Below are 26,881 nucleotides of genomic sequence, written 5' to 3' on the forward strand. Positions count from 1 at the left end.
TCCCATAGCTTTAGATTTTGGAGCTACAGGATTTTTGTCCATTATTAGAGCATCAAAGATAAGGGAGCTGGAAGAAACTTTCAGAGGTGATCTAGGCTAGCCCCCTCATTTTACAAACAAGGAAACAGATCCAAGTAGGTTAAATGATTTATCCAGAGATCATACAGATAGAAGGTATCAGCATATAATTGTCACACCTTCTTGTAGATCTTCCCATATTGCTTTAGCCATAAATTGTTTAACTTTGTTATAAGCCATGTTAGGTTGGTAAATCCATGATGCATGAGGGCTCTGAATGTCAGGAGCTTATTTAATAGATTGAAAATAAAATGTTTCAATAACATTCTCAATTAATTACATAATTATAATAGTAACCATCTTAACATTTTTTACATTTAAGATACAAAGAAATTTGAGTCATAAAGAAGCTTACAGATATACTTAAGTTTAAAGTAGCTAATTGAATGTAAGAGTTGCAGTTGGAATCTAGGTAACGTGTACCATGCTCTCTGATCAAAAAAATACCAGCAAGGTAAATAAAGTCTATCAGCTGACTTATTTCTAATAATTTTTAAATATAAATTTTTAAGTATAAACTTACAAAAATTACTTTAAAAATATAAGCTTAATGATCCAATCAGGGAGATGAATATATGAATTTAAAGTCAACATTTATTGAGCCATGGACACTATTATCGAGTTTGTAGAAAGAATGTTACTTTTAATTATAGAAAGTTATTCCCAAAGGTACTTTTATTATCATTATTATTATTAACATTTTCTTTTTGTTAGCTAGACAGATATCTACATGAAGATATCCTTGCCTTCCATCTCTCTCCCTCCAAAAATGATTTTTCATGAAACTGAATTTTTGTTGTGCACAATTTGGGTTTTTTTTTAAGTGTGTATTAAATATAAAACCAGCCCAAAGAGCCTTCTTTTTATAATATAAAAATTTAAGGAGTCCTATGTCCTTTCTAGCTTGTCCCAGCCATAAAGGGCAGTGGACTTTATCCCTTTCATCAATCTTTTTTCCTCCTAATATGGCTTTAAAAACAATGCTTTTTTTGTTACTCTGAGCTTTTCTATCTCTGAGCGTATTCTGAGATTTGTTCTATCATGATTTTTGCGTCTCTGTCTAATTATTTTGCTTTTCTTTCTGGTTCTTCTATTTGCTTCAAACCTCTGTGCAGTTTTTATTTCTTTTTGTAGTTATTTTATTCTGTCTAAATTTGTGATAATATATATATATAAGCCTAAGATACAGAGATATGCAAAATATCACCATCTCAACATAAAATTAGTGTTATCACTATTTAGCTGAAATAAGATAAACTAAATTAAAAAATACAACATAAACATAAAATTTTAAATGCCAGGTACCCCCACCCAAATTCTTTAAATTTAAGGAGTTGGAGCAGTTTATCATTTTAAAAGGTATTTAAAAGCATACACTTTTTTTCCCCCCCCCTGAGGCTGGGGTTAAGTGACTTGCCCAGGGTCACACAGCTAGGAAGTATTTAGTGTCTGAGACCAGATTTGAACTTGGGTTCTCCTGAATTCATGGCTGGTGCTCTATCCACTGTGCCACCTAGCTGCCCCAAGCATACATTTCTTAAAAAATCTAAATTGGTTGTCAAGTTCCTTATACATCCGTGTTATTTTTTCCTTTTTTTCCTTTTGTTCTGCCTTCAGAATTTTGTTCATAATAAATCCCCATCCTTCTTGGGCACATTTCTTCTGTAAATTTTCATTGTATAGTATCCTATGTAGCCTTTCTCTGAACCTTTTTAAATGTTTGCCCTAAATACAGGATACAAGTTAGACTACAGCAAGCTTTCTTCCATTTTTTTCTATCACAAATTCTAAGATGAAATAGTCAATGTACATCCTTAAAATTCTAATAATTTTCACTCCACCAAACCATTTTTTTTCCTCTCCTTTACTCCCATGCTCTTTTCTTTCTTTTCCCCTCCTTTGTCTTCCTTATTAGACCCATGATGGAAATTTCCCTTTCTTTATCTCTTGAAGGATCAAATTATCATTAAAGCAAGTCAAAAAATTATTGCATGTTCTGCTTTTAGTAGCAGATGTCTGGATAGGTTGGGTTCATGCCTTCATTCCGATCTTATGATCTGTTTCCTAAACTACTCATCTATTTTTTTTCCTCAGAATTTCCCACCTTCCTACCCCAGAGTCTCTGATATCTTTAGGGTCAGATCTGCCTCCTTTGCAATCTGTTTTCCATTTTCATGTTGCTATACTTTGTAGTCTTGTACATTGACAGTTGAAATTTTGTATTTAATAGCTTCTTTCTTGAATATTGTCTTTTATAGACTTAATGGCTATACTTACCATTACCCTATAGCTCCTTTTGTGGGATCAAGCCTAGTGGATATATAGAGGCAGCTTTTCTACTCTTTGCATCCATTTCTTTTTAGTTAAAAACCCTTTTAATTAAATTTGTAAGATTCTAAGTAAATGTAGTTTCTAGTACCTCAGAAAAGTTTAGCTCCCACGGGATCTGAATTTGGATTACTGTATTCTAAACTCATCCACATAGTTGGCCTGTTATTATAAACAGTCCATACATAATTATAGCCCTGAATCTAGGTACTTAACTAGGGAATCCTGTTTGCTTTGTGTACCTCCTTTACAAATGACTTAAGGCTTTAATGCATGCTCCTTTCAACAGCAGTAAATTAACTGTAAAGCAAAATTAAATCTTATCCGGGCACACATTTAAAAAGCAGGTTATTCATTATGATAGAATTATTAGCTTTCATAAGTCATGAACTTTAATTTTTAGCTTAACATGTATTCTCTCGTCCTAGATCAATTCTCCTGGTATCTTGTTATCTCTTTCTTGTTAACATTTAAAAATTAAGTCCTAAAAGAAGAAGAAAAGGTATCCTATTTGCAAACAACAAGAATGGGTATCTAGCTTTCTTAAGAAAACTTTACTAGTTTACTGTGCAATATAATTTCCTAAATTGTGGAAACAATACAAGTAATTCAAAATGAAGAACCTCTTCAAGGTTAAAAACTGAGTGGGGCAGAGAGGCCCAATTAAGAGTGTTAGAAGATCTGGACAAAATGAGAATTTCATCATGTGTAAAATAGGAAAAAGGGAATTCTGCCTGGGTGACAGATTCAGGATTTCAAATTCTGCCTATTACCTCTCTGGCCCTCTTCCTTTCTCTCCCTTTTTTCCCCTCGCCATTTCAGCTCAGTTTTTTTGTAAACTGCCCTAAATTATTATTAGAGCAACCTTCTATTAGGAATTAAAGACTATTAGCACCTGAGACATTCTTGCTGATATAAGAAATTGATTGGACATTGGGAACAAGAATGTTTTGAAGATAAATAAGGCAACTGTGTGAAGTGCTTTAAATTGGGAACAAATATAATTCAATTTCTAAATACACAGAGATCTCTAGCAGAAGAGGTGTCAGTGGATTTGGAGAATTTTGGACTAGGATTAATTTCTTTCTCTGGAGGGCATTATGATTCCAGAATTTTAACCAGCTATAGTTTGAAAACCATTAGTGGAGGGCAGGTTGTCTTTAGTATCTTGGAGCTAGAAGTTTTAGGGTATATTTGAACTGTACTGATGATGTGATGGCTACAAAAAGAACAATGCTCAAGAGAACATTTCCTATGCTATTATGTCTAATCTCCCTTTACCTTATGAGTCTGACAGGATATCAACTTGGCCTGTGAAGATTTCATTTATTTTATAGGATATAATGGTCTCTTAAGACTTGAGGAGGTTAACTTATGGAAGAATGAATGGGCTATTATTGGTAACAGTCTTATTATAGGGATTTTTAGTTGCATAGGTTCCAAAGTATATTACAAATTGAGGTGTGCATTGAAAAAAGGTAACTCTGAGTAGACTCAGGAGAACATTGTACCTAGTAACAGCTTCTCAGATCAAAGCAGTGATCCAAGACAATTCCAAACAACCCGTGATGAAAAATGCTATCTTTGCTGTCAGAGAAAGAACTGATGAACTCCTGAGTGCAGATTAAAGCATGCTTTTTTAACTTTATTTTTCTTGGGAGATGTGTGTATTTATGGAGATAGACAAAAAATGAAATCCCTACCCACATGAAACTTTCATTTCACTGGGGGAGACAATATGTAAATAAATAAATATATCACATGGGGCAGCTAGGATAGAGAATCAGCCCTGAAGTCAGGAGGACCTGAGTTCAAATGTGACCTCAGACACTTAATATTTCCTGTCTGTATAACCCTGGGCAAGTCACTTAACTCCAATTGCCTCAGCAAAAAAAAACAAAGAAATAAATATACAAATATATAAAGAAATAAATTACATAAAAGCAAATGGCAAGGAAGAGAGAAACTAGTGGCAAGAAAACAACTTTGAAAGACTTTATTTTGAAATGCTAAATCTGATCGAGGTAATGATTAATTAAGACTTCAGAAAATGCCAAAACATGCTTCTCATCTCTTGGCAGAGGTGGTGAACTACAGGTACAGAATGAGGCAAACATTTGTAGTCACAGCTAATGTGAACATTTGTTTTACTTGCCCATATTTATTTCTGTAAAATGGGAATAATAACACTTGCCTTCTAGTGTTGTTGTGAGGATCAAATGAGATAATGTTTGTAAAGCACTTTTCAAAACCTTGAAGTGCAATGGTAATTATCATTTACTACTACTACTACTACTACTACTACTACTAGTTATAAGGAAAGACTTTTATTTATGGCTGGAAGGAGTTGAAGTTGGGGAAATTGGTAAATGGTAATACATATGCAAAAGCAGGAAGTAAGAAAACTAAGCAGAGCATCATTTCAAAGTAGTTTTGTTCCTTCCATTACCTGTAAAGACAGTTTTTAACATTCCTTTAAATTTTTTTCTTTTCTTCTCATTTTCCCTCTCTTTCTGAGACAGTAAGCGATTTGATATAGATTACACAAGTTGAGTTTTTTTTTTGAAGTAGAAAAAAAAAAGTCAGAAGACACAACAATAATCAGGAAAGTTTTGCTATTACTATGTTAAATTTATAGATGAGAGGACTAGACTAATACAGATTGGTCCCATGAGTTTTAGAGAGTTGCCTGGAGTAATAGTATCAAACTCAAATGGAAGAAGGGTTTACTAATATATATCTAAAGATGCTATATTGGCCTTGGTTTTAAAAATGTAACATTATGTTATATTTTTGTATATTTTAAGTATTTTCTCTGTTACATTTTAATCTGGTTCCGACTCTACTGGGGATTGTGTGACACAGTTTGACTAAGAAAGCACCAGAAGATCAAATGCCTTTATCGGTCACAAAGTCAGGCAGAAATGGGACTTAAAGCTTTACTGTGGGGAGGAAAATTTCTGAGGGATAAAAAAATAAAGAGAGCAGGGTTTTGGTGCCGAATGAGTTGAGATCCTCACCTGAGAATTTGTAGGGGGAAAAGGGTAGGGGATTGTGAGTGAATTGAAGAGAGGCTTGGAATGGCCACTGTTGGAAAAGTAGAGTAGCAAATTGGAGGTGAGTAGAATTGCCTTGCTGCTGTGAGGGCTCAATTAATATCAGATAATACCTATTTGTAGTAGACCCAATCAGTGTGGTTTTCTGATTTCTTTCAAATCTGTTTAGTATGTATGAATAGAAACAAGGAGACAGAAGGTAAGAGTAAACCAGTATTCAAGGGTAGTCAAGACATGATCAGTGATAAGACAAGAGGACGAGTGAGTCATGAATAGAAGCTAGTATAGACCTGAGCTGATTTAGGAAGGAAATAAGTAAATTCATGTAATATAACTTGTTTGGTTATTTCTTATTTGATGGCTGATCAACATTCTCTACAGTTATTTGATACTATGAAAAATGTTGCTATAAATATCTTGGTGTATATATGCTTTGGGGCCTTTTTAAAAAAAATATTGTTCTTTCTTGGGTTATAGGTCTAACATTGGAATCTTTAGATCACTTAAAATAAACACACACATATACTCACATTCCATATCTTCTTTCTTCTTCCTTTTTCTCCCCATATTCAATACTAGATCTTGAATCCTGGTACAGCTCTTCATCCATGAGCCAGCCCTTTTTCCCTTGTACTATTGGAGAAATGACTTTGCTCTATCTTACTACATAAATTGTTTTCATTCCAGCATTGTGTGTGTGTGTGTGTGTGTGTGTATTTATCATTTATCTCTCTCTCTAGAGAGATTTCTGTTTGATTTTTCTTAGCAAGACTTCATCTGGTTTCCTCCATATTATCTGATCCCTTTCTCCCACTTTGTAATCTTTTCTCTCATTAACTGGGAAGTATTGGAACAAAAACTAGTTCTTGTAGAGTCATCCCACTTTTCACTGGGCTTCACTGAAGTAAATGGAAAACTTTTTTGCCCTCCATTTCTCCCTTTGTCGTATGACTCTTACAACCTGTTTTTCTCTAAAACTTTCTAACTGGCACCTGAGTACTTTGTGTACTTTTTGTAGGCTCTCACTGGCTACTGTTCAAGAAACTACCCACCATCTTGAGGCCATGCTGTTTTCTGGCATGGAATGCCTTCTCTCTGTTTGAATTGTTGTACTGCTTGAAATCCTATTTCCTCTGAAAATTTTCTCCCTTTTGAAGCATAAAAATGCTGTCAACTTCTAGCAATATAGATTACACTGGGTTGAATTAGTAATGTGCTGATCATCCAATCAGAGGGGTAACTTATATAGCAATCTTCAAGGTCTTCCTGCTGCCACCATAAGCAACTCTCTGGATCTCACTTTTATCATCTATAAAATGAAGGGTTTACAATCTCCAATTGATAAATGGTCAAAGGATATGAACAGACAATTCTCAGATGATGAAATTGAAACTATTTCCACTCATATGAAAGAGTGTTCCAAATCACTACTGATCAGAGAAATGCAAATTAAAACAACTCTGAGATATCATTACACACCTGTCAGATTGGCTAAGATGACAGGAACAAATAATGATGAATGTTGGAGGGGATGTGGGAAAACTGGGACACTGATGCATTGTTGGTGGAGTTGTGAAAGAATCCAACCATTCTGAAGAGCAATCTGGAATTATGCCCAAAAAGTTATCAAACTGTGCATACCCTTTGATCCAGCAGTGCTACTACTGGGCTTATATCCCAAAGAAATACTGAGGAGGGGAAAGGGACCTGTGTGTGCCAAAATGTTTGTGGCAGCTCTTTTCATAGTGGCCAGAAACTGGAAGATGAATGGATGCCCATCAATTGGAGAATGGTTGGGTAAATTATGGTATATGAAGGTTATGGGATATTATTGCTCTGTAAGAAATGACCAGCAGGAGGAATACAGAGAGGCTTGGAGAGACTTAAATCAACTGATGCTAAGTGAAATGAGCAGAACCAGAAGATCACTGTACACTTCAACAACAATACTGTATGAGGATGTATTCTGATGGAAGTGGAAATCTTCAACATAAAGAAGATCCAACTCACTTCCAGCTGATCAATGATGGACAGAAACAACTACACCCAGAGAAGGAACACTGGGAAGTGAATGTAAATTGTTAGCACTACTGTCTATCTACCCAGGTTACTTATACCTTCGGAATCCAATACTTAATGTGCAACAAGAAAATTGGATTTACACCATTATATTGTATCTAGGTTATACTGTAACACATGTAAAATGTATGGGATTGCCTGTCATCTAGGGGAGGGGGTGGAGGGAGGGAAGGAAAGATCTGGAAAAAATGAATACAAGGGATATTGTTATAAAAAATTATTCATGCATATATACTGTCAAAAAAAAAGTATAGTTGTAAAATTTATTAAAAAATAAAATAAAACGAAGGGTTTAGACTAGAGGCTTTTTCTAAGGTACCTTCAGGTTTTAAAATCTAAGTAGTCCCCATACCCATATAGCTTGGGTGATGACTTTGGGCCTCTGGGGGGTTAGAATGACAGTTATATGGATAGCTAGCCACATCATATAGTTTGTTTCCTGTTTGTTCTTATGTCAGGCTGAACTGGGTATTCTTGAAGGTCTTTCCAGCCCTAACACCCACGGTAACTTTCTGCTTCCCTTTGTGCAGTGCCCCAGTAATTCACTCTTACGTTCCTAGCATGCCATACCTGTTAACACTTGTGTATAGCCTTGGAAGGATTAATTGTCAGCTCAGTTCTATTGATGTCTTGAAGGTTTTTCCCATTGTATATAAAAATACATATTTGAATAGTCACATCACTGTTATCTCTTTTGGCTTATGTCATCCTCAGGTTGTGTGCTTTAACTTGCCTTGATCAGCCTGAAGCTTAGCACTGTGCACATGTTGGTGCAAATACTATATTCCCTGATATTGTTACACTATTGTTCATTTCTTAGAGATTTTGTCTAAACCTTTTTGGTGTCACAAACACCTTTGGCAATCTGGAAAACATATGGGTTCCTAGAATATTACTTCTAAATGTATAAAAAGACACATGAAGTTAAAAAGGAAACTAATTATATTAAAATAGAGTTATATGTCTAATATATAGTCATGTACATATATTTTTAAGTTCATGTACCTTAGAATAAGAAATCTGGTCTAAATTTAGGCTGCTCCTATTATCTGATAACTGAGAACCTCTGCTGTGGAGGCAGTCTAGTTGGAGGGTTGGGCCTCAGGATTAGAATTAGAAACTTTCTAACTGGGTTGTGGTCTTAAGAGTACTTGTGGTAATTTAGTGATTTGGAAGCTCTGTTATGGTTAGGCTTTGTGCCCATGGCCTGCTTCCTCAGGAACGGATGGGCTGCAAGAAACCATTCTGGGAGGTGGGAAGAGGGTAGAAAAGTAGTTCTCCTCCTCCTCTAGCTCACTGGCCTAGCATATCTTAATGTCTGTGGGAAATAGAGCCCAGGATTCTTTGAGGTTTTATATTCCCTTCCATTTGCAAGGATCATCAAGCACTGACTGTCAAGATGTAATTCAATCATGTTTATAGCATTTGATTCTTAATTGGGGGGAAAAAAGAGTGAGAAGAGGTACACTGGGGAATGTATTTTTCTACTTCACACCTTTTATTCTCCTTATCCCAAACGGTCCACTAAAGTGATGAGAAGCATGTTAATTTGTTTCTTTCTTTTTACAAAAAGTAATTAAAATAAATATGTAGAACAAAGCACAAATTATTCACCAAATCCCTAAGCTTTTTAAAGGATGGAACAAATTATAACTGGGGTGATATTGAGTTCCTTCTCTCCATTCACTTGACAGAATTACAGGAGGTAAAGGGCAGATAACAGAGACACTAAGATATGTCTGTGCTCCTTTCAGGTTTTGAATTTCTCTTTATTTTTTTAATAAATGGGGTCAGTTAGCCCATGTAGTGGATGAAGTCTTGAGCCTAGAATCAGAAAATCCAAGTTCAAATCCATCCGCAAACACTTAACTAACTGTGTGCTTCTGGGCAAACCACTTAACCTGTGCCTGCATCCATTTCCTCTTACTGTAAAATGGAGATGGTAATAGCACCTACCTTCCTGGCTTGTTTTGAGCAACAGAAAAAGTAATATTTGTAAAATATTTAGCACAGTGCCTGGCACATGGTAGGCATTTAATAAATGTTAGTGTTGTGTGACCCTGGGCAAGTCACTTAACCCCAATTGCTTCAGCAATAAACAAACAAATAAATAAATACACAAATAAATAAAAGTAAATGTTAGTGTTAATCAACAATTTACAATTGTCTGAGATCAGTCAGCCTAGATTTTTTTAAATGGCTAAATTCTGGACACAGTCAAGAAGCAAGCCACCCATTTAGAAAGAGCCCAACACTTAAAGAAATCCTCCCAAGTTTGGTCTCTATTTTTTCCCTTGTGCTTCTGAGAAATTTAGCAGAGAAGGGGTGCCAGGGAAATCCCTCTCTCAAACTAGCACCTCGATCAGTAGTAGTGCCTTAAACAGAGGGTTTGGCAGTATCTAGGGAGAGCATAATACAAAGTCAAGAAAGGGAGAGTTCTGGGCTTGCTACTGAGATTTTGCTCAAGAAAAGGGAGGCTCCAGAACGAAGACTCTCCTGCTGCTCTTAAGGAATGGTCTCTTGTTCTTTCCACAGGTACATGATAGTACTCTGGGCTGGTATCAGCAAGCCCAAAGCTGGAGATACAGTGGTGACTCAGGCCAAGGAGTGAAGCCCAGTAATAGAATTAGGAGCAGTGAGAGAATGAAGGCAGGAGTTGCCCCTTACCTTCCTCCCACTGACCTGCCAGGTGCTTGCAGTTCATGCTTTTGATATTGCAAGTACCAGGTGCCCCTGAGGTCCTCGGACTGCTCCAGTAACCCTGACCTTGAAATCCCTGCTGGACTCCCTGCTGTTGCAGTAGTTTAATCTGTTTTCTTTCTGCTGAACTCAGTTTTTCTGTCCTAAAACACAGACCTTTTGCTTCTCCTCTTTTCTCCCTTTCTTCATCAGATATTTACTGGCTTCCTTCTTTCTTCAGAATAAAACTAATTCAATGTTTGAATTAACTTGCTCTTTTTTCATAAGTGACCATTAACATTATATATTTCTTTTTTAATTTAATGTAATCAAAGTTGTCCATTTTGCCTTTCATAATGTTCTCTAGTTCTTCTTTGGTCATAAATTCCCCCTTCTCCAAAGATCTGATAAGCAAATTATCCCTTGTTCTCCTAATTTGTTAGGTATCATCCTTTATGCCCAAATCATGTACCTATTTTGACCTTATTTTAGTATGGAGTATGAGATGGAGTGGAGAAACACTATGCAGTGTTTCTGACATTATTTTCCAGTTTTCTCAGCAATTTTTATCAATTGGTGAGTTCTTATTCCAGAAGTTGGAGTTGGGGGTTTATCAAATACTGATCTGCCACTTTATTTCTTAGCCAATACCAAATGGTTTTGATGAGTGATGCATCCAGAAAAAGAAATAAGGAGACTGAATGTAAATCAACACATGTTGTGTTCACTTCTTTTTTATAATTTTTTTTAAATTTTTCCCATTTTGAATGGAAAAAGTTTTACCCTTTTGCTCTGATTTTTCTCTCCCAATATGATTCATAAAGTAATGTGCATTAAAAATAAATAAATTTACTAGGAAAAAATAAAATAAAACAGATTCATTATGCTCTCATTTAAAAAAAAAAGCTTTCAAAAATTTATATATTTCCTTCTTTGTAAATTCTCTCTGACCTTGGTTTTTCATGTGGATGTCATCAGTTCCTTCAGATATTTCTCTCAGAATCTTTTGATCTTTCTAAACCACTATTAATAATAGTTGACATTTAAATAGCACCTTTAGGTTTGCAAAGTATTATACATAATTGATCCTTACGACAACTCTGTAACATAACTGCTATTATTCTTTCCAATTGACAGATGAGGAAACTGAGGCTGAAAAGTTAACTTCCTCGTAATCACATAGTTTTACTGAATGTATCTGAGACAGGATATGGACTAAGTTCTTCCTGACTCCTGGTGTCACTTTACTATTTTCAGTTTGCTATTGTTGGTTTGTTGTTGTTTTTTTTAATGTCCTTTCCATAAATAAGACAAATTTTTTTTCTTACAATTAAAAAATAATTTATTATTAATAATGAAATATTTTAAGTTGCTAATCCAGTTAGTTCACTGTTTCACATGCATGAAGTTCAGAGTTATAGAGTTTTTTAAAACTGAAAAACAGCCATCCAGTTTTCCCAGTTTTTGCTGTATGGTGACTCCATTCCCCATTGTGTCTTGTTTGTTGTTACAATTGCTTTTAATGGGATTTGGAACAGTGAGAATAGGTCACAATGCTGAGCCAATATTCCATCTGAGCATTTGTGCCCTCATTATCACCAGGCTTTGTTCTCAAATGATTCAACAACTTGGAAAATCTTATTCAAATAAATTTCCATCCATGGAAATAGAATTTATATATTAAAAATACCACCTGTGTACTAATGACTGCACATTACAAATTCCCATAATTTATGAATAGAGAGCTTTGAAAAGCAAATTTATTTTTCTTGGACTGAACAGTAAGTACACAGAGGTTCAGGCCCACCCATCATTCAAGACTGAACTTCAGTGTGTTTTACTCTAAGATTTGGCTTACAAACAAACTAGAGCTACTGACAGTTATAATAAAAACATAAGAAAATAGAAGGCCTGTTTTTAAAAAATTAATAATAAATCCAAAGTGATATATTTATGTATAGAATCAAAATAATTTGGTAATTTGTGACCACATAAAGTGTTGAAATTTTTTTATATAAAATCTTTTATGTTCTATGAATCAGTCACCTCCCTTATTAAGTTCTCCCATGCCATTCTTGAAGAACACAATATGTGTTAAGTATTGGCAGAAGTAGTTAGTATGGTTTCAAATAATGTCTTAATCTGAGGCTGTATTATTCTAAATATAAAATGTAATTATTATAGAGGAAAATACACTATATTAAGAATAAAGTTTGTAATGGCCCTCTCCTCTACCTCCTCCAAATTAGCTATAGGTAAGTGAGTATGTCATTTAGCCTATCAGATGCTTGGCTTCCTTTTCTCTGATAATACCTTCACTAACTTCATCAGGTTGTGCAAATGGAGAGAAAATAGATGTGAACATATTAAAAATTCTTTAAACTTGAAGTTTCGTCACCATCATTGCTGCTGTTTTAACTTATTTGATAGATCAGTCAGAGGGAATGGGGAGTAATTGGTACTTAAGAGACTTCACTAATTTCTCCCACATTTCTTTTTCTTTGTTTTCACTTGTCCCTTCTTTTATTTTTATCATTCTCCCCCATTGATTTTTTTCTCTTGCTTCTCATTCTTCCTTTCTTTTCTTAGCTTATTTTTACACCTTTTTTCATATTAGATCATTTCAAGAATAAATCTAGTAAATAACTTCAGAAATTTTGGTAGTAGTTTTTTTTTTTTTTTTTAATGACTCTTTAAATCACAGATTTTTTAATCAACAAGGTTCTAATGTAGTTAGGCTAGGAAGGGAGAATTCAGTGGTGAGGATGATATTTTTAAGAAAGAAGTGTTATTTGGGGTAGTTTCTCCCTTTCAATTTGAGTGCAGATATCTAAGTTAAGTGCTAGATTTACAAATAAGTCCAAGTTTTTCATTGCCCTTTCAGATACTGATAGTGGATGGATATGATTCAAAGAACAAATAAATGCAAATTTGCATTCTCACTTTTAAAAATTAGTTCTCTTCTGCTTCTTGCCATGTAGTTTTCTGTCACAGGCAGAATATGTGAATAACAGAAGGTCTCTGTGCCCTGCTATATTATGTGTAAAACTGAAACTCATGATGGTGAAAGCTACTTGTCTAGCAGCAAAGAATGATACTTTTCCCGGTGGTTAATTTTGCTTTTAGGGTCTCCCTCCACAGCTGAGGGAGGGATAAAGCAACAAACTAAAGACCATTTAGAAAGAGAGGGGTGTTGTCTTCAGGAGTTCAGGTAAAGGAGGTACTTATATTGTCTGCTTTCTGGGTCATCTGCTTTTTAGAATTGAAAAATCCATAAGAGGAACAGTGGGAGATCATTTGGTTTAATAACTGCTCTGTGAAAAACATTCTCTTTTGTGTTAAGACATGATAAAGAAATAGGAAACAATCTTCTGTCCTAAAGGAGCCCATATTCTTCCTGGAGAAATAAAAAAGTACCAAAGAATAGACAGAGAAAAAGAATACACATGGGAGTAGACTAACCCCCATAAATTGAGAAAAGTTGAGTTATGTTAACTTTTAGTTTTAATGTCTTATGTTGCTGAATTAATTATAAGGAAAGTCTTTATCATTGGTTAGTTGTTATAGTTATCACTACTACAACAACTTTTATTTTTTTCCCTCTCTGCTGAAGATATTGTGCTAAACATTGCCTTAGATGAGAAAATGTTTATATAAAGGGCTTGGTATATAGTAGGAACTTAATAAATTCTTTTCTCTTTCCTTCCATATACTATTCTTCTTTAAGGTATGAAGGTTGGGTTGGTTGGTTTGTTTAAGAAAAAAACTGTAATCTTATTTGGGGAAATGAATGTGATTTGCTGAGAATTTCATTCTTAATAAATTTTGTATATCTTTAATTGATTTATAGAGGTGCAGACTGCCAATTTGGTGGGGAATGACCATCAGTTTTTTGCTGAACTTTTTCCCAAGGTTTTATCTCAGATATTTGTAGATATTTTAAAAGTAAAATACCAAGTATTCAAACAGGAAACATCTAGTAGGTACTCATTAGTCCATATCTCATCCTTGTGGCTTATTTTTAAACATCCTGTCCATAGTAACACTTTTAGCTTTATGTAGGGATCTTGTTTTTACCTTTCCTGTTGTAATGTGATCTCTTAAGGTGGGGGCAGGGTATATTTTGTCCAGACAGTGCACACAATTATTAAAAATAAATTGCTTATTAACCACAAATAGAAATAATTTTAATGATCTGAAAAGAGAAAAATATTTCACATTTGTATGGAAAACCTCCCAAACCTTTCTCATAAACTTCTATAACCTTCCCCAAGTGAAAAAGATTTGAGTGATAGTTGTTCAGATACCTGGTTGCATCTGTGTACAGTAAGGTTGTCTCACCTTGGTATGACTTCCTTCGAATTTGTCACTCCAGAGGGGCAGGGGAGAAGATGAGGGTCAAAATCTTCATGGCAAATAGAAAAATTCACTGAGAGCAAACAAAAAGTCTTCCTTCTTTTCAAGTTAAAGCCAAGTAGATCTAGAGACATCCCTTTTTTTTACTGTTTCAAATAGCTGTAGGCCAAAATAACAATCTATCAACAAACATTAATTAAGCTTTTTCTATTTAGTTGATTTGTCTGCAATAGATGTAGATATTATAGATACTCCATGAGAAGCTTCCCCCTCCTACTCACTCCCCCCCACCCTTTTTTTTTTTTGCAAAATGGTGCTTGATCTTTGAATAAGAGTATAAAAGGTATGTGGGTTGGGTGGAGTAGGTAAAAGTTCTAGTTCCCCTTGAATTAGATATGACTGCCTTTGTGCCCAGACTGACCATGTGGAAGTTGTGCTCAAACTTTTATTTTAGGAATCAGCTCTTTGTTCTCTGTGCATTTCTCTGTTTTTCATTAGTTCTATAGGGGGGGGGGGGGACCATTTGTTAAAGACATAAAGATCTCACTCACATTCCTTGCTTCCCCAAACCAGTCTTCCCTTGTTAAATGGTTATAATGAGACTGTTCATTCACAAGACCTTCTGAAATTTTTCCATCAATGTAAATAAAGTTACTAAAGATGGCATCCCTTTCCTGAAAATTCAGAATGTTCTCAGTATAGGAGAGTACAGAGCAATAGAATTCCCATTTATCATCACTGTTTAAAAATTGGACCATGTAGAGAGCCTCAGAGAAAAATGAAACTCTAAAAGACTTTTCTTTTCCTTCATTCTTAATTGTTTGTCCATAAATTTATCTTCAAGAGGAGTTCTTGCTAAAGTAGTAGATAATAATATAATTTGGAGTTGGACTGCCAAAAAATATTGAAACCGCTTACATTTTACTGTTACCACAAAAAGCTGATTATTATAAAGTGCCTCCCACTCTCAAAGGCAGTAAAAGCTAGCTGTAATGTAAGTAGGCTTTTTAATGCACTTAACTACTTCCCCTTTTGAGCTGATGTTGAACCAATAATGGAATATAAAACGTTAGACTGCTCATTGACTATAATTGAGGAAGCTTTGATGCAGTGGGAAATGACACTTAAAGTCACAGCAGTAGATGTTTTGTTTTGTTTTGTTTTTTTCTTTTTAAATTCAAGTAGCCTGAAACATGTAAATATAAAGAATCATTAGTTAGGCCCTATACAGTTCAACCCTGTTGTTTAACCAGAAACACTCTAAGGTAATATGAAATAATCTTGCCTTATATTTGAATGCTCAAAACACTTTCTCATTTTATTCTTAGAAAGCAGGCTCTGCAGCAATTAAGCTTTTCTGTATTGTCAGATTTTAGATTTTTCTTTTGACTAATCTATGCTTACAAAATTCTAGAGAATATATTTTTGTTGGGGGGGAGGTTTAAAATATAAATTTAGCTTTTTAAATACCAGTACACACTATTTCCATTGTTAAGAGAGCTGTTTTACTCAGATGTTTCTGCTTTTGTTTTTCTCTTCAGTTAGAAACAAAACAATGGGGAATTATAGTATCGTAATGTACTCTTACTTGGGAATTTGTAATGCGATAACTTCCTTTTTGTAACACTGTTTATTCTTATAGTCAGTAGCATAGAACTGTATTAAGCTCTGATGCAAATTTTAAAAATCATTTTCTGGTCTGAAGAAAACAATTTGTATCAGTCATATCAAGTAGTTTTGCAAATTATTGTTTTCCTCTGATTTTATTTTACACTAATCTTTTAAAGCATTTAAAGCAACAGTCTGAAATGTGCAGTTACCCTAGCCCACTTAGTTTCATAATATCTTCCACTTTTGTTTGCTGATATTTTTTAATAGGACGATGATTGATTTCTCATTTGGTGACAAATGCTGATTTTAATTCTTTTGAAAAATGTGTGCTAAAAATTCTACCTTGAAAACTGCCTTACATTCTAAGCCGTTTCCCTGCCTTGTCCTTTTAGGTTCGACATCGTTGGTGTGAACTTGTTATTAAACACAAATACACTAAAGCATATGAAGATATTGAAAGATTCCTTCTGGAGGATCAGGCAAGTTACATTTGATAGGTTTAAAGGACAATTATTTTAGGTTTGTAGGTCTTCTTGAGACCATAATACTAGAATATGATTACTTTAATATCTATTTTGTGTCTCCTCCTAAGAGAAACTCCCCCAAATAAATACTGTCTTATCTCACTGTTGAATTTTTACATGTGCACGCACACAAATAACATTTTATTTACAGTTTATACACACATACACACGTAAGTTTTTCCTTTTTGGAATAATTCCATTATTGCTAATAAACATAATTCAATCTCAATCAATTCAATCTACTTTTAGGAGTATTTCAAGTGAATGCTATCTGTAACTTATCATTATATTTAACAATATTACTTAATGGTTCTTATATACAAAACACCCAGACAGAATAGATTACTTTGTGGTTACCAACAGCTTTTTATCATTTGGTCTGTTGTGCCCCGGAAAATAAACACAGGTATACTTACAAATGTGTGTCTCTGATATCTAAAAATTTGCAGTTCTGTAAGTTCTCTTTTATTTTTGATAAACATTTTCATATCTTTTTTTGTCTTTCAAATAGCACATTACTACCACTACTTTCACCCCTCCTTGCTGTGACTGTTATGGCACATGTTTTTTGAAGTAGTTGCTTTTCTATACTTCTAATCCAGTATTAAAGAATGACCATTTCTAATTTTGCTGTGGTTAATGTTTTCAGTGATGTAAACTTTTGCTCCCTTGATGTGTGTTGGGGCTCAGTGGAATGTAGCTTTTGAACGAGATAGCAAGCATTAAATAGTTAGATAGAATGTATCCATTTTAAAAGTGAAGAATAAAACAAAAAGACTTTTGATAGCATTCTGAGTGTTTGGGGGCAAGCAGTAAACAAAGACCAATTATCCCCACAAAGAGTACCATACAACTTCTGGCCATTATGAAATGTCACATGTGCCTCACTGGAGTAAGAAGGAGGTGGTTGCAAATACAGTGGGAACACAAGGAGAATAAGATAAAGAAAGAACTTCTCCTTAAGGTCTATACTAAAAAATAAGTTTAGCTATTATATTTAGAATAATGATTTTTTTTAACCAAATAAAGATGAACATTTTAAAGCTTTTTCTAGGGAAAGAATTTTTGGAAACTATAACTACTAAGTTTTTATCCTACTATCTTTTAGATCCTTTTAATTTGCTCCAGGAGGGTGCAATCTGTGGCATAAATGAGCTTTGGACTAAGATTGCATGTGAAATTAAAGTAATTCTTAGCTTGTCCAGATCATAATTGACTTGGCTATTTTAAAAGTCTGGGAAAAATGCAAATGTGACTGTTTTCAGCATGTTTGTTGAAACAGAAAAGCCAGTGTTTGCAGCCTTATTTTGGACGCTTACATGGAAAACTATCAGGCTGTAAGGAACTGAAATGCATCTTTCCTAATTGCATCTTGATTATTCTTCCTGGCACTGGCTGCCTCATGATGTCATGTTAGCATCATTATGCGTTAGATGGGAGATTTGTCATTTCTCTAGTATGTAATAACTTGGAAGAATTGTGTGTGAACTGGCTGAAATGTATCTAAAATCTTAGTCTCTACCATGCATCATTAAGACCAATAGTAGAGTCTTTTTGAAAAAGGAACCTAAATTACATGAGTATGTGCATATATGTTTCTCTCAACTGAGGCATTTATTCAAGTCAGTAAAAACAAGAACTTGATATCTTCTATTCAAAAGTAGCCTATGTTATGCCCTTGCATGATCTTGGGTTCTCTCTGGTGTTCATTTTATCTTTAAGATGAGTGGATCGAACTGTGATGATTTCCAAAGTCCTGCTTGTCTCTTAAAAGTTAACTAAATCCTCACATTCCAGTGACTGAAAAACAGCTTAGAATAATTGTCAGCTTCTTTTTTCCTTCTTGATGACAAGAAAGGGGAGAAAAACACTAAAAACAGTGGGTTTTAATAGGACTAAGGTGAAATCTATTTTTTTTTTTAAATTTCTATAATTGGTACAATTTTTTTTTTTTTTTTGAGGCTGGGGTTAAGTGACTTGCCCAGGGTCACACAGCTAGGAAGTGTTAAATGTCTGAGACCAGATTTGAACTCAGGTCCTCCTGAATTCAGGGCTGATGCTCTATCCACTGCGCCACCTAGCTGCAATGAGATAAGCTTTAGGTCTGTTATCATACACGCACAAAGACATAAATATTTTATAGATGTACTTACAGATAGTTTTGTTGTATATATTTCATCATATCCTCAGTATTTAAGCAATTATTATGCTATATGTATTTTCCTTCACAGGCTATGGGTGTGTATCTTTATGGTGAATTGATGGTGAGTGAGAATGCAAAGCAACAACAACTCGCTCACAAGTGCTTTGAGATGACCAAGGAAGACATGGACAGATCATCAGCCAAAGTGGTAGCAGAAATGTTATTTTAAAGAGGTAATTCTTTTATCCTCTTTCTCTCCTTTGTTTGGTGCAAACATAAAAGTGCCACTCAGTTGCTGTAATAAGGTGTCTAATCAACTAAGAGACAGGGAAGGCCTGTCTACTGAACAACAACAGTACCTTTTCATCAAGTTGCTAGAATGGATCAGGAGTTGAGAAGGGAAAGAGGGTGGCTTTAAGCAGTTTTTTTAACCATATCTTTCTTTGGTAATTTGGCAAAGCTGAAACATCATGTTTTCTAGTGAAATGGCTTTTACATTTAAAGCTTCAGTAAAATTTGCTTCTGGCCACATTTAAAACTAATTGACTAGAGAGAAGCACTAGCGGTCATATTGAGGAAGGACAAAAACCTGAATGCAAAAAACTACCACATGTAACTTAAGATTTTTTTTTTCTCTCACAAAAACGAATGTTACTTCCCACACTGGAGTCCTGAAAATGTTTTCTCCTTTTAAGTTGTGAAAGTACCTTTGCACCAGCATGCTCAGCACATAACTGATTAGGTTTGGTATGAGAGTCCTTTCCAGCCCAACATACTTCACATTTTTGCTTAATGATATAACATATCTTGACAGTCTGTTCCTCTTGTTGGATTGTTGGGGGAATATTTTTGAATTTTTTTTTTCCTTTTCACTTCAATTTGTAGGATCAAAATTCAGCCTTCTTAGTTTAGCAAGTGTCTATTATGGCTTGTTTTTAAGAAAAGGATCCTAAACCTTCCAAGTTAATTTTCCTTTTAGACAATGTTCAGGTTGTTGGGCTAGCTGGTAATTGTTTTAAAACATCTTATTTAGATCAGAGAGCAGGTATAATACCAAGAATACAAGTTAATTATGATTTTTTTTTTTTTTTAACGTGGGAACATGCACTCCTTCTAATTGGGTAATAATTACAATTCTTTGGTGTACTAAGGATAGTAAATCTTAGACTCTAAAAAGATTTAGGACCTTAGAATCTAAAATTCTTAGATCTAAAGAGAAAGTTTACTTAGCAGCTAAGCCTTTTCAAATCACTGCTTTAATAAGGAGCAGTTGAGAACGTCTCAATTATACTAAGCCCTTTGTTTTTGCTTTAGAGTCATTGGTATAGATCAGATTGCCCCTTTCTGACTGCACAGAGAATTAATATTTCTTCAAATTCTTTGAGCTACACCAAAGCAAGAACATGGAGCCCATTACTTTGTTTTGTTGCTTGACTGGTTTTTGTGGACAAAAAAATCTTATTGAATCCTTAGGTTGTTAAGGAATCATGATTTAGCCCTACACTTTACTCTGAGGACAGATCTGGAAGTATTCCTGTTGCAGATCTGCTCCTTTCTTCCTTTGTAATCTTTATTTTTATTCCCATTCTCCTGCCTCTTGATTATAGATTGACATTATAGAGTGAATTCTGGGGCCTGTTTTTTCCTTAATATGAAGTCACATCGGGGGTTGATTGCTGATATTATTAGGGATTTAGTATAGGTTGGATTTTGGTGAAGTGGATTATTTCTCTCAGGTTAACCTTTCTCAACTTCCAATTATACAGTTTTCTTCTTGGTCTATAAGAGTATCCCATGGACTAACTACTCATCCTTCTTGGAACCTATTTGTTTGAAAAACTAACTGTGCTTCTCAAATGCTAATAAATCCTGTAAATATATCTGGTTGTGCAATTGTCAGTGCCCTTGTTTTTTTTGTTCCACAGTCACAATGATCTATTTATAACTGACTTGTTCTAAAATAAATAAATAAATAAATGCAAGATCTTCACAGAACATGGACTAACCACCAAGAAAGCAAACAAAAAACCCAAGCCAAACTACTCACCTGTTCGGGTAAATTAACAAGCCCATAAGATGGAGACAGTCCTAGTGGAAACCTTTTGTTGTGAAAGTATGAACTCAAGAGGACACCATGATTTTCTTGAGTGCTCTGGCTGCTTGGGTTCCTGGCATGCTGATTTGTGACTTAAAATTAAAATCACATTGCCAGGGATTACCACGCAGCCATGACGTTGGCTGCTCTTCCAGAAGCCATAGATAATGTCCGTAGACGTGCCGTAGAACTTACTTGGAAACGCAGAAAGAATTGACCGGCGAAGATGTTCTCCAGCTCTTTAATAATGCTCAAAGGACGACCTCTCTAACAAGGTGCAGAGCTTAGCTGATTGGTGAACAGTAATTGATTTCCTCTTTGTTCACAGTGGCTAAGTTCTGCACCTGAAGAGAAGGTGAGATGGGAACCTTAAATGGGAACCAATGGGGCTCTGAGATTGCTGGCCAAGCAGCCCCGCTTAGGAAGTGGCCGCTGTCTAAGAGATGAAGAGGAGGAAAAAAGATTGGAAACTTACTGAAGAATGTACGTCACCTTGTCAAGAATATGAAGATCTTCTGCAAGTCCTGAGGCTTGTCTACATCTCAGGAACCTGTGCTGATTAGCTTTGTCTGGAAGGTAAAACCTACTTAGGTATAAAGGAACTATTCTTATGAAAACTTGAGCTCGCCAGAAAAGTCATGGAGGTCAGTGAAAGCTGTGTAATGGTGTGTGGGGGTATGTGTACACCTCTCAGAGGATTGCTTGTCGTCCGATTTGATGGTTTGGCAAAATGTCCTTTGTGTTTATAGCCTCAACTCTTTCTAGACTTCTCCAGTGATTGGCTGGTTCCCAGCGGAGCTTCCAGGTAGCAGGTAGCAGGGCTGCTGTTCTGAGCTGTGGATTGGACCCGCCCTCCGGTGCCTACTGAGCTGATAACAGTTCTGATTTTACACACTGGCTCAGTTCAGCAGGAACAGGAGTCGAGCCCGAGAGCAAAAAAGACAACGTCCCTTTTGTAAAGGGCACAGATGCTGACCAGAAGCCATACCTGGCAGGGTGAAGACGGCCCCGAGCGCCTACTGCAGCAGCCTGATGGAAATGGCTAGTGGTTCACAGAATAAGGGGACAAAAAAAACTGAATGTTTATATGTTGTTTGCAGAATCACAGATATGTGCAGATGTGTATGTAAGCCCCTAAAACATGAATTTGATTAACTTAGAATGATTTTTAAACCAATATATAGACTATATTTCATTGTCTCCTGTTGCTTACGTGCTCTAAAACTCACAAAGACATATACAGGTGTTGTTCTATGGTATTTCTACCAAATGAAACCTTTGCTGTAATTTCTTTCATCCTATAATAGTCCATGGGATGGTCAAGCTCATGTCATGTAGTTTGAATGCAAAGCAGTAGGATTGCAAATTCCAGACTTAAGAGTTATGGGCTGTAGACACTATTCTTTTCCTGTGCCCTCCAATGAATCTTTTTTTTCCCAAAGCTGAGTGGCAAGGAATACAAAGACACCTCTTTATTGAGACTCTTTACAAGAATTCTTTCGTTGGGACTGAGTAATAAATTTTATTGCTGTTTCCTTTGCAGGAAAGATCACAGAGAGATTCTTTTAATATATCTACTCCTAAACTCTGGTGGTACTAGGATTTCATTGACCCTGGACATCAAAGGAAGGATTATATGACTGCTAAAACAATCAGCTGACAAGAAACATTTATTTCTTTTTGCTTATCTCTTCCATAGGCTTCTTTCAACTGAACATATAGAAAAAGAAACTCCACACACAAGTTTACATATATGCTCCCACACAGGACCTCATTGTGAGAGCTCCATCTTATTCCACACAACATGTCCAGAGTTTTTTGTGTGTGATTCAGATCTGCCATGACAATCTCTATGCAGACATGCAAGCATCTGGTAAAACCTGCTGAAAAGAGCTGGTTCCTTCTACATGTGGGACTGAATAGATAGAGTTCAACATTTCCAGAAAGAAAGCACATGGTTTCTATCTAGGGGGGCCAGCCAGTGGCCAGATGTATTTAGTGCTGTTCTTTAAGCCATTTCAGCCAATCATGCCCAATTTGTTTTCTGTGGCTATCCATGTTTGGAATTTTGTTCTGAATTTTTCCAGGTATTTTTAAAAGGGTTATTCAGAGATACAGCATAAGTTTAAAATGTTCTCCAAATAAAATATAACATAAAAAATTAAAAATGTTTCACTCTTAAGAGGTTTCTTTACAAACATTAACTGCCTGAATTTTAGGCAATTTTTGATGTTCTTAGAGACCTTTCTAATGAAAAAACTTAGTAGATGATTTAATATAACTTGTATAGAAAGGGAGACAGTTTCTAATTTGATAAGGACTCCAATCGGGTAACAGCACACGTGGATTTATTTATTCATTTCTGTGGGAAGAGATAAAGACATGATTTTAGACCTTAATGCAGAAGGTTCATTTTCCCTCTTTTGCCTAAGGAGAGATAAGCCTACAACACTTGACTTGGGACTGTTGGACAGACTACTGGTGCTTTGAATATGCGACGGGATCTCAGGAATCACCAGCTTGTGATGACTACATCAGATTCCAGCTCTCTTGAGCTCCAGCCCCAGAGCAGGAATGGAAAGCTGAACCTTCAAAGGAAAAAAAAAGTTTTTGTTTTAGAGGCTAGGATTTGCCAGGGGCCCTTTACTTTCAGTCTTATTATCTTATTATGTAAATATACTTTATACTTTAGAAGCCCTTTGTGGATGAAGCATCAGGTCTCAACTGATTTGCCCCTAATAATCAAAGGAAGATTTTCCTCTGAAGATTTGCCTTGTTGAGTTTATAAATAACTACCTGTGTTTACCATATTCAAATCTCTTTAATAATTTTAAGTACCACAATGGTGGGGAAAATGGGAAAATTTGGTATATTGTTGTTTGTTTGTTTGTTTTAAATAAAACCTATTTTTCTAAGATGACATTAGAATTTTTTTTCCTTTAGTATTGAATGTCTGTGATTGACTGATGTGAAATGAGGAAGGGAGTACACTATGTGTAAGGCAAAGAAAACTTTTATTTAACATCATGTTTCCTTGTCACTTTTTCCATTATTTACTGAACTCAGATCAGCATCTTCCTCCAATGGAATGGTAGAAACTAAACATCCCAGTGTTTCCTTTCCAGAAATCAAAGCCAAACCTTTCTTTCTGCCCCAGTCATTAAGACAGAGTCCCGCTGATGATTTGGGTAGTTTTGTACACAGGGGTCTTTTTTAATCCCCTTTCTCTTTTATGCCATGCTTCACCAAAGTCCCCAAACTTGCTTTTAATTACCTGGGTTATGGCCAGTCAGCAACTTTAAAGTTCAGTCTTTCAAACTCAGTAAGGATTAGGAGATAGTTCCCTATCCTGCTGAGCCAGCTCCTACACTGGCTACCAAAGTAGTTGTGCCATCAAATGGACTTACAGACTGCTATTCATTAGAGTTTTATGCCCCATTTCACATGTTTTCACAGAGGTTATGTGGAATACAGCTTTTGCTACTTCTCCTTTGTGGAAATAGCAAAAACTTAGAAAATCTTCCAGGTCTAAATACTAGGAAGGGATTCAGAAGAGATCACATATGTGACTGCCTTTATATACTAAGGATTTTCTTGGAAGCAAAATAAAAAACAGGATTTTAAAAATAAAATAAAAAAACCCTTTCAAAATTAAATCCAGTAGATAGAATACTTCCTGCCCTTTTTTTATTTTACAACTTGTTTCAAAACATTTATTGCCAATAAAAGATATCTGTTCTGGTTTAAAAATTATCCCACATCAACTTTATGATATTACTAAAGAGAGCAACAGGCAAAGGATAACTTTAAAATAAAGATTGATAGCATGGCTTAGACTATGGTTTATCCTTTTATCCTTGATCCGAAAGTGATCTTGATGAATATGAGTTTTTCATAGGAAGCATAATGGAGTCCTCATTCATACCAAGTTTTAGAACTTGGATATCATCTAGTCTCAGAGTTCTTAACTAGTTATTTTTGTGTCATAGACCACCTCTGACATTCTCATTAAACCTATGCATCCCTTTCAGAATAACATTTTTAAATGCACAAAATGATATCTTTTGTAGGAAACAAACTATACCAAAACATAATATCATAGAATAGAACTGGAAAGAATCTTTAGAGGATAACAAGAGAACCATTGTAGTTTTTTAGATAAAGAATTTCAATTGACCTGGAATCTTTTTCTCTTCTGTTTACTACTTTTGTATTTATTTTGGAACAGAATTTGTTTCTTTTACATCAGCTAATCTGAGTGGAAGAAGAGATATTGTACACAAATATAAAAGCGCTACATATTTTCACTGGAAATTAATTTTTACATTAGATAGGACTGTACAGAAGTGATGCAGAATTATTAGAAATAATACCATACACAGTTACAGCCTGATGTGAATTTCTATTCAGAACAAGAGAGAAGAGTGCACAAAGTAGCTGTCAGGACTTTCTTCCCAAAGTCAGCAATAAAGGCAACAGCATGCAAACAGATATTTTGGAATTAATTACCTTCCTTGATGGTGGTGGTGGTGGAACTGCTGCTGCTGCCGCCGCCCAGATTACATTCTGGGATCTTTATCTTTTAATTTTCAATAGTATTTTATTTTTCCAAATACATATAAAGAGTTTTCAGTATTCATTTTTGTTCTAAATTTTTCTCCCCTCCCCCCCGGTATTTTATTCTCCTCTATCCTGTTTAGCAAGTAATCTAATATAGATTAAATATATGCAATTATTTTTAAAAATTTGTGTAATTGTCATGTGCAAGAAACATCAGACTTAAAGGGAAAAAAATCATAAGGAGAAAAAAATCCCAAACAACAACAAAAGGTGAAAACACTATGCTTCGATCTATACTCAATTTCCCTAGTTCACTCTGGGTGTAGATGGCATTTTCCATCTCAAGTTCATTGTGATTGTCTTGGATCACCACATTGCTGAGAAGAGCCAAGTCCATCACAAGTAATCATCACATAATCTTGTTACTGTGTACCGTGTCCTCTAGATTCTGCTCATTTCATTCAGCATCAGCTTATGTGAGTCTTTCCAGGCTTTTCTGAAAATCATCCTGCTGGTCATTTCTTACAGAACAACAATATTCCATCACATTCATATGCCATAATTTATTCAACCACTCTCCAATTGATGGGCATCTACTCAATTACCACTACAAGAAGGACTGCTACAAACATTTTTGCATGTGTGAGATCTTTTTTTGAGGAGATTGGTGACTTTTAACGCTCTATCCACTTGTATTGATCAACTAAAAAAAAATTAAATTAGTAACTTTATTAGCATAAGTAGGATATGAATTGGAAGATTCAAACTAATTTATTAGACTAGTAGGGAACCTTCATTAATGGTGTCAAACGATTTTTAGCCAGAATTACCTTAGAAATTATTTTTATTTCTAAAGTATTTAAGATCCTCTAGAAAAGAGAGAAGAGTGCATAAAATAGCTGTCAGCCCAGTTCAAGACTTTCTTCCCAAAGGCAGCAATAAAGCAGCAGCATCTTTTCTAGAGTAAAATGTTGCTGGGAGGACAACATGAATTCTTGAAGGCAAAAGATGTTAATGGGGAAAAATTAGGAGACAGGAAGAAGCATGGGATTTAGGGACTGGTAAGCCCTACTAAAAGTAGTGCTTAGTTGGAGAAGAAAAGAGATGAAAGTGACTGAAATTGATAAATTTTGAGAATCGGGGAAACCAAGTCAAAAGAGAGTAAGTTGAGATTTGAAACTTGTCAAAGAAAATAACAAAAGTAGCAACACTTTCCCATCTTAGAAAACATGGTCATAGAATATTCAAGCTATAGGGTCATAATTGGTTAATGCTCTTTACTGGGTGGTGACTGGGCTTATTAGGAATGGCCTGAGAAATAGTTATATATGATTAAATGTAATCAAATAAGTGACTTATTCAGAGCCTCAGT

General features: G+C 35.1%; 1 protein-coding gene across 1 annotated transcript in view; it reads left to right on the forward strand.

Moving 5' to 3' along the window:
• The window catches only part of AOPEP (aminopeptidase O (putative)), a 504,306-nt gene extending 480,437 nt beyond the window's left edge, over nucleotides 1-23,869 (forward strand). The window contains 3 exon segments of the mRNA XM_074281675.1: nucleotides 16,580-16,666; nucleotides 18,943-19,087; nucleotides 22,493-23,869. Coding sequence (XP_074137776.1) covers nucleotides 16,580-16,666; nucleotides 18,943-19,083 — 228 coding nt within the window. The 3' untranslated portion in view covers nucleotides 19,084-19,087; nucleotides 22,493-23,869.
• Nucleotides 23,870-26,881: the final 3,012 nt, after the last annotated feature.

Source organism: Sminthopsis crassicaudata, chromosome 1, assembly GCF_048593235.1.
Source record: "Sminthopsis crassicaudata isolate SCR6 chromosome 1, ASM4859323v1, whole genome shotgun sequence".
Lineage (NCBI taxonomy): Eukaryota > Metazoa > Chordata > Mammalia > Dasyuromorphia > Dasyuridae > Sminthopsis > Sminthopsis crassicaudata.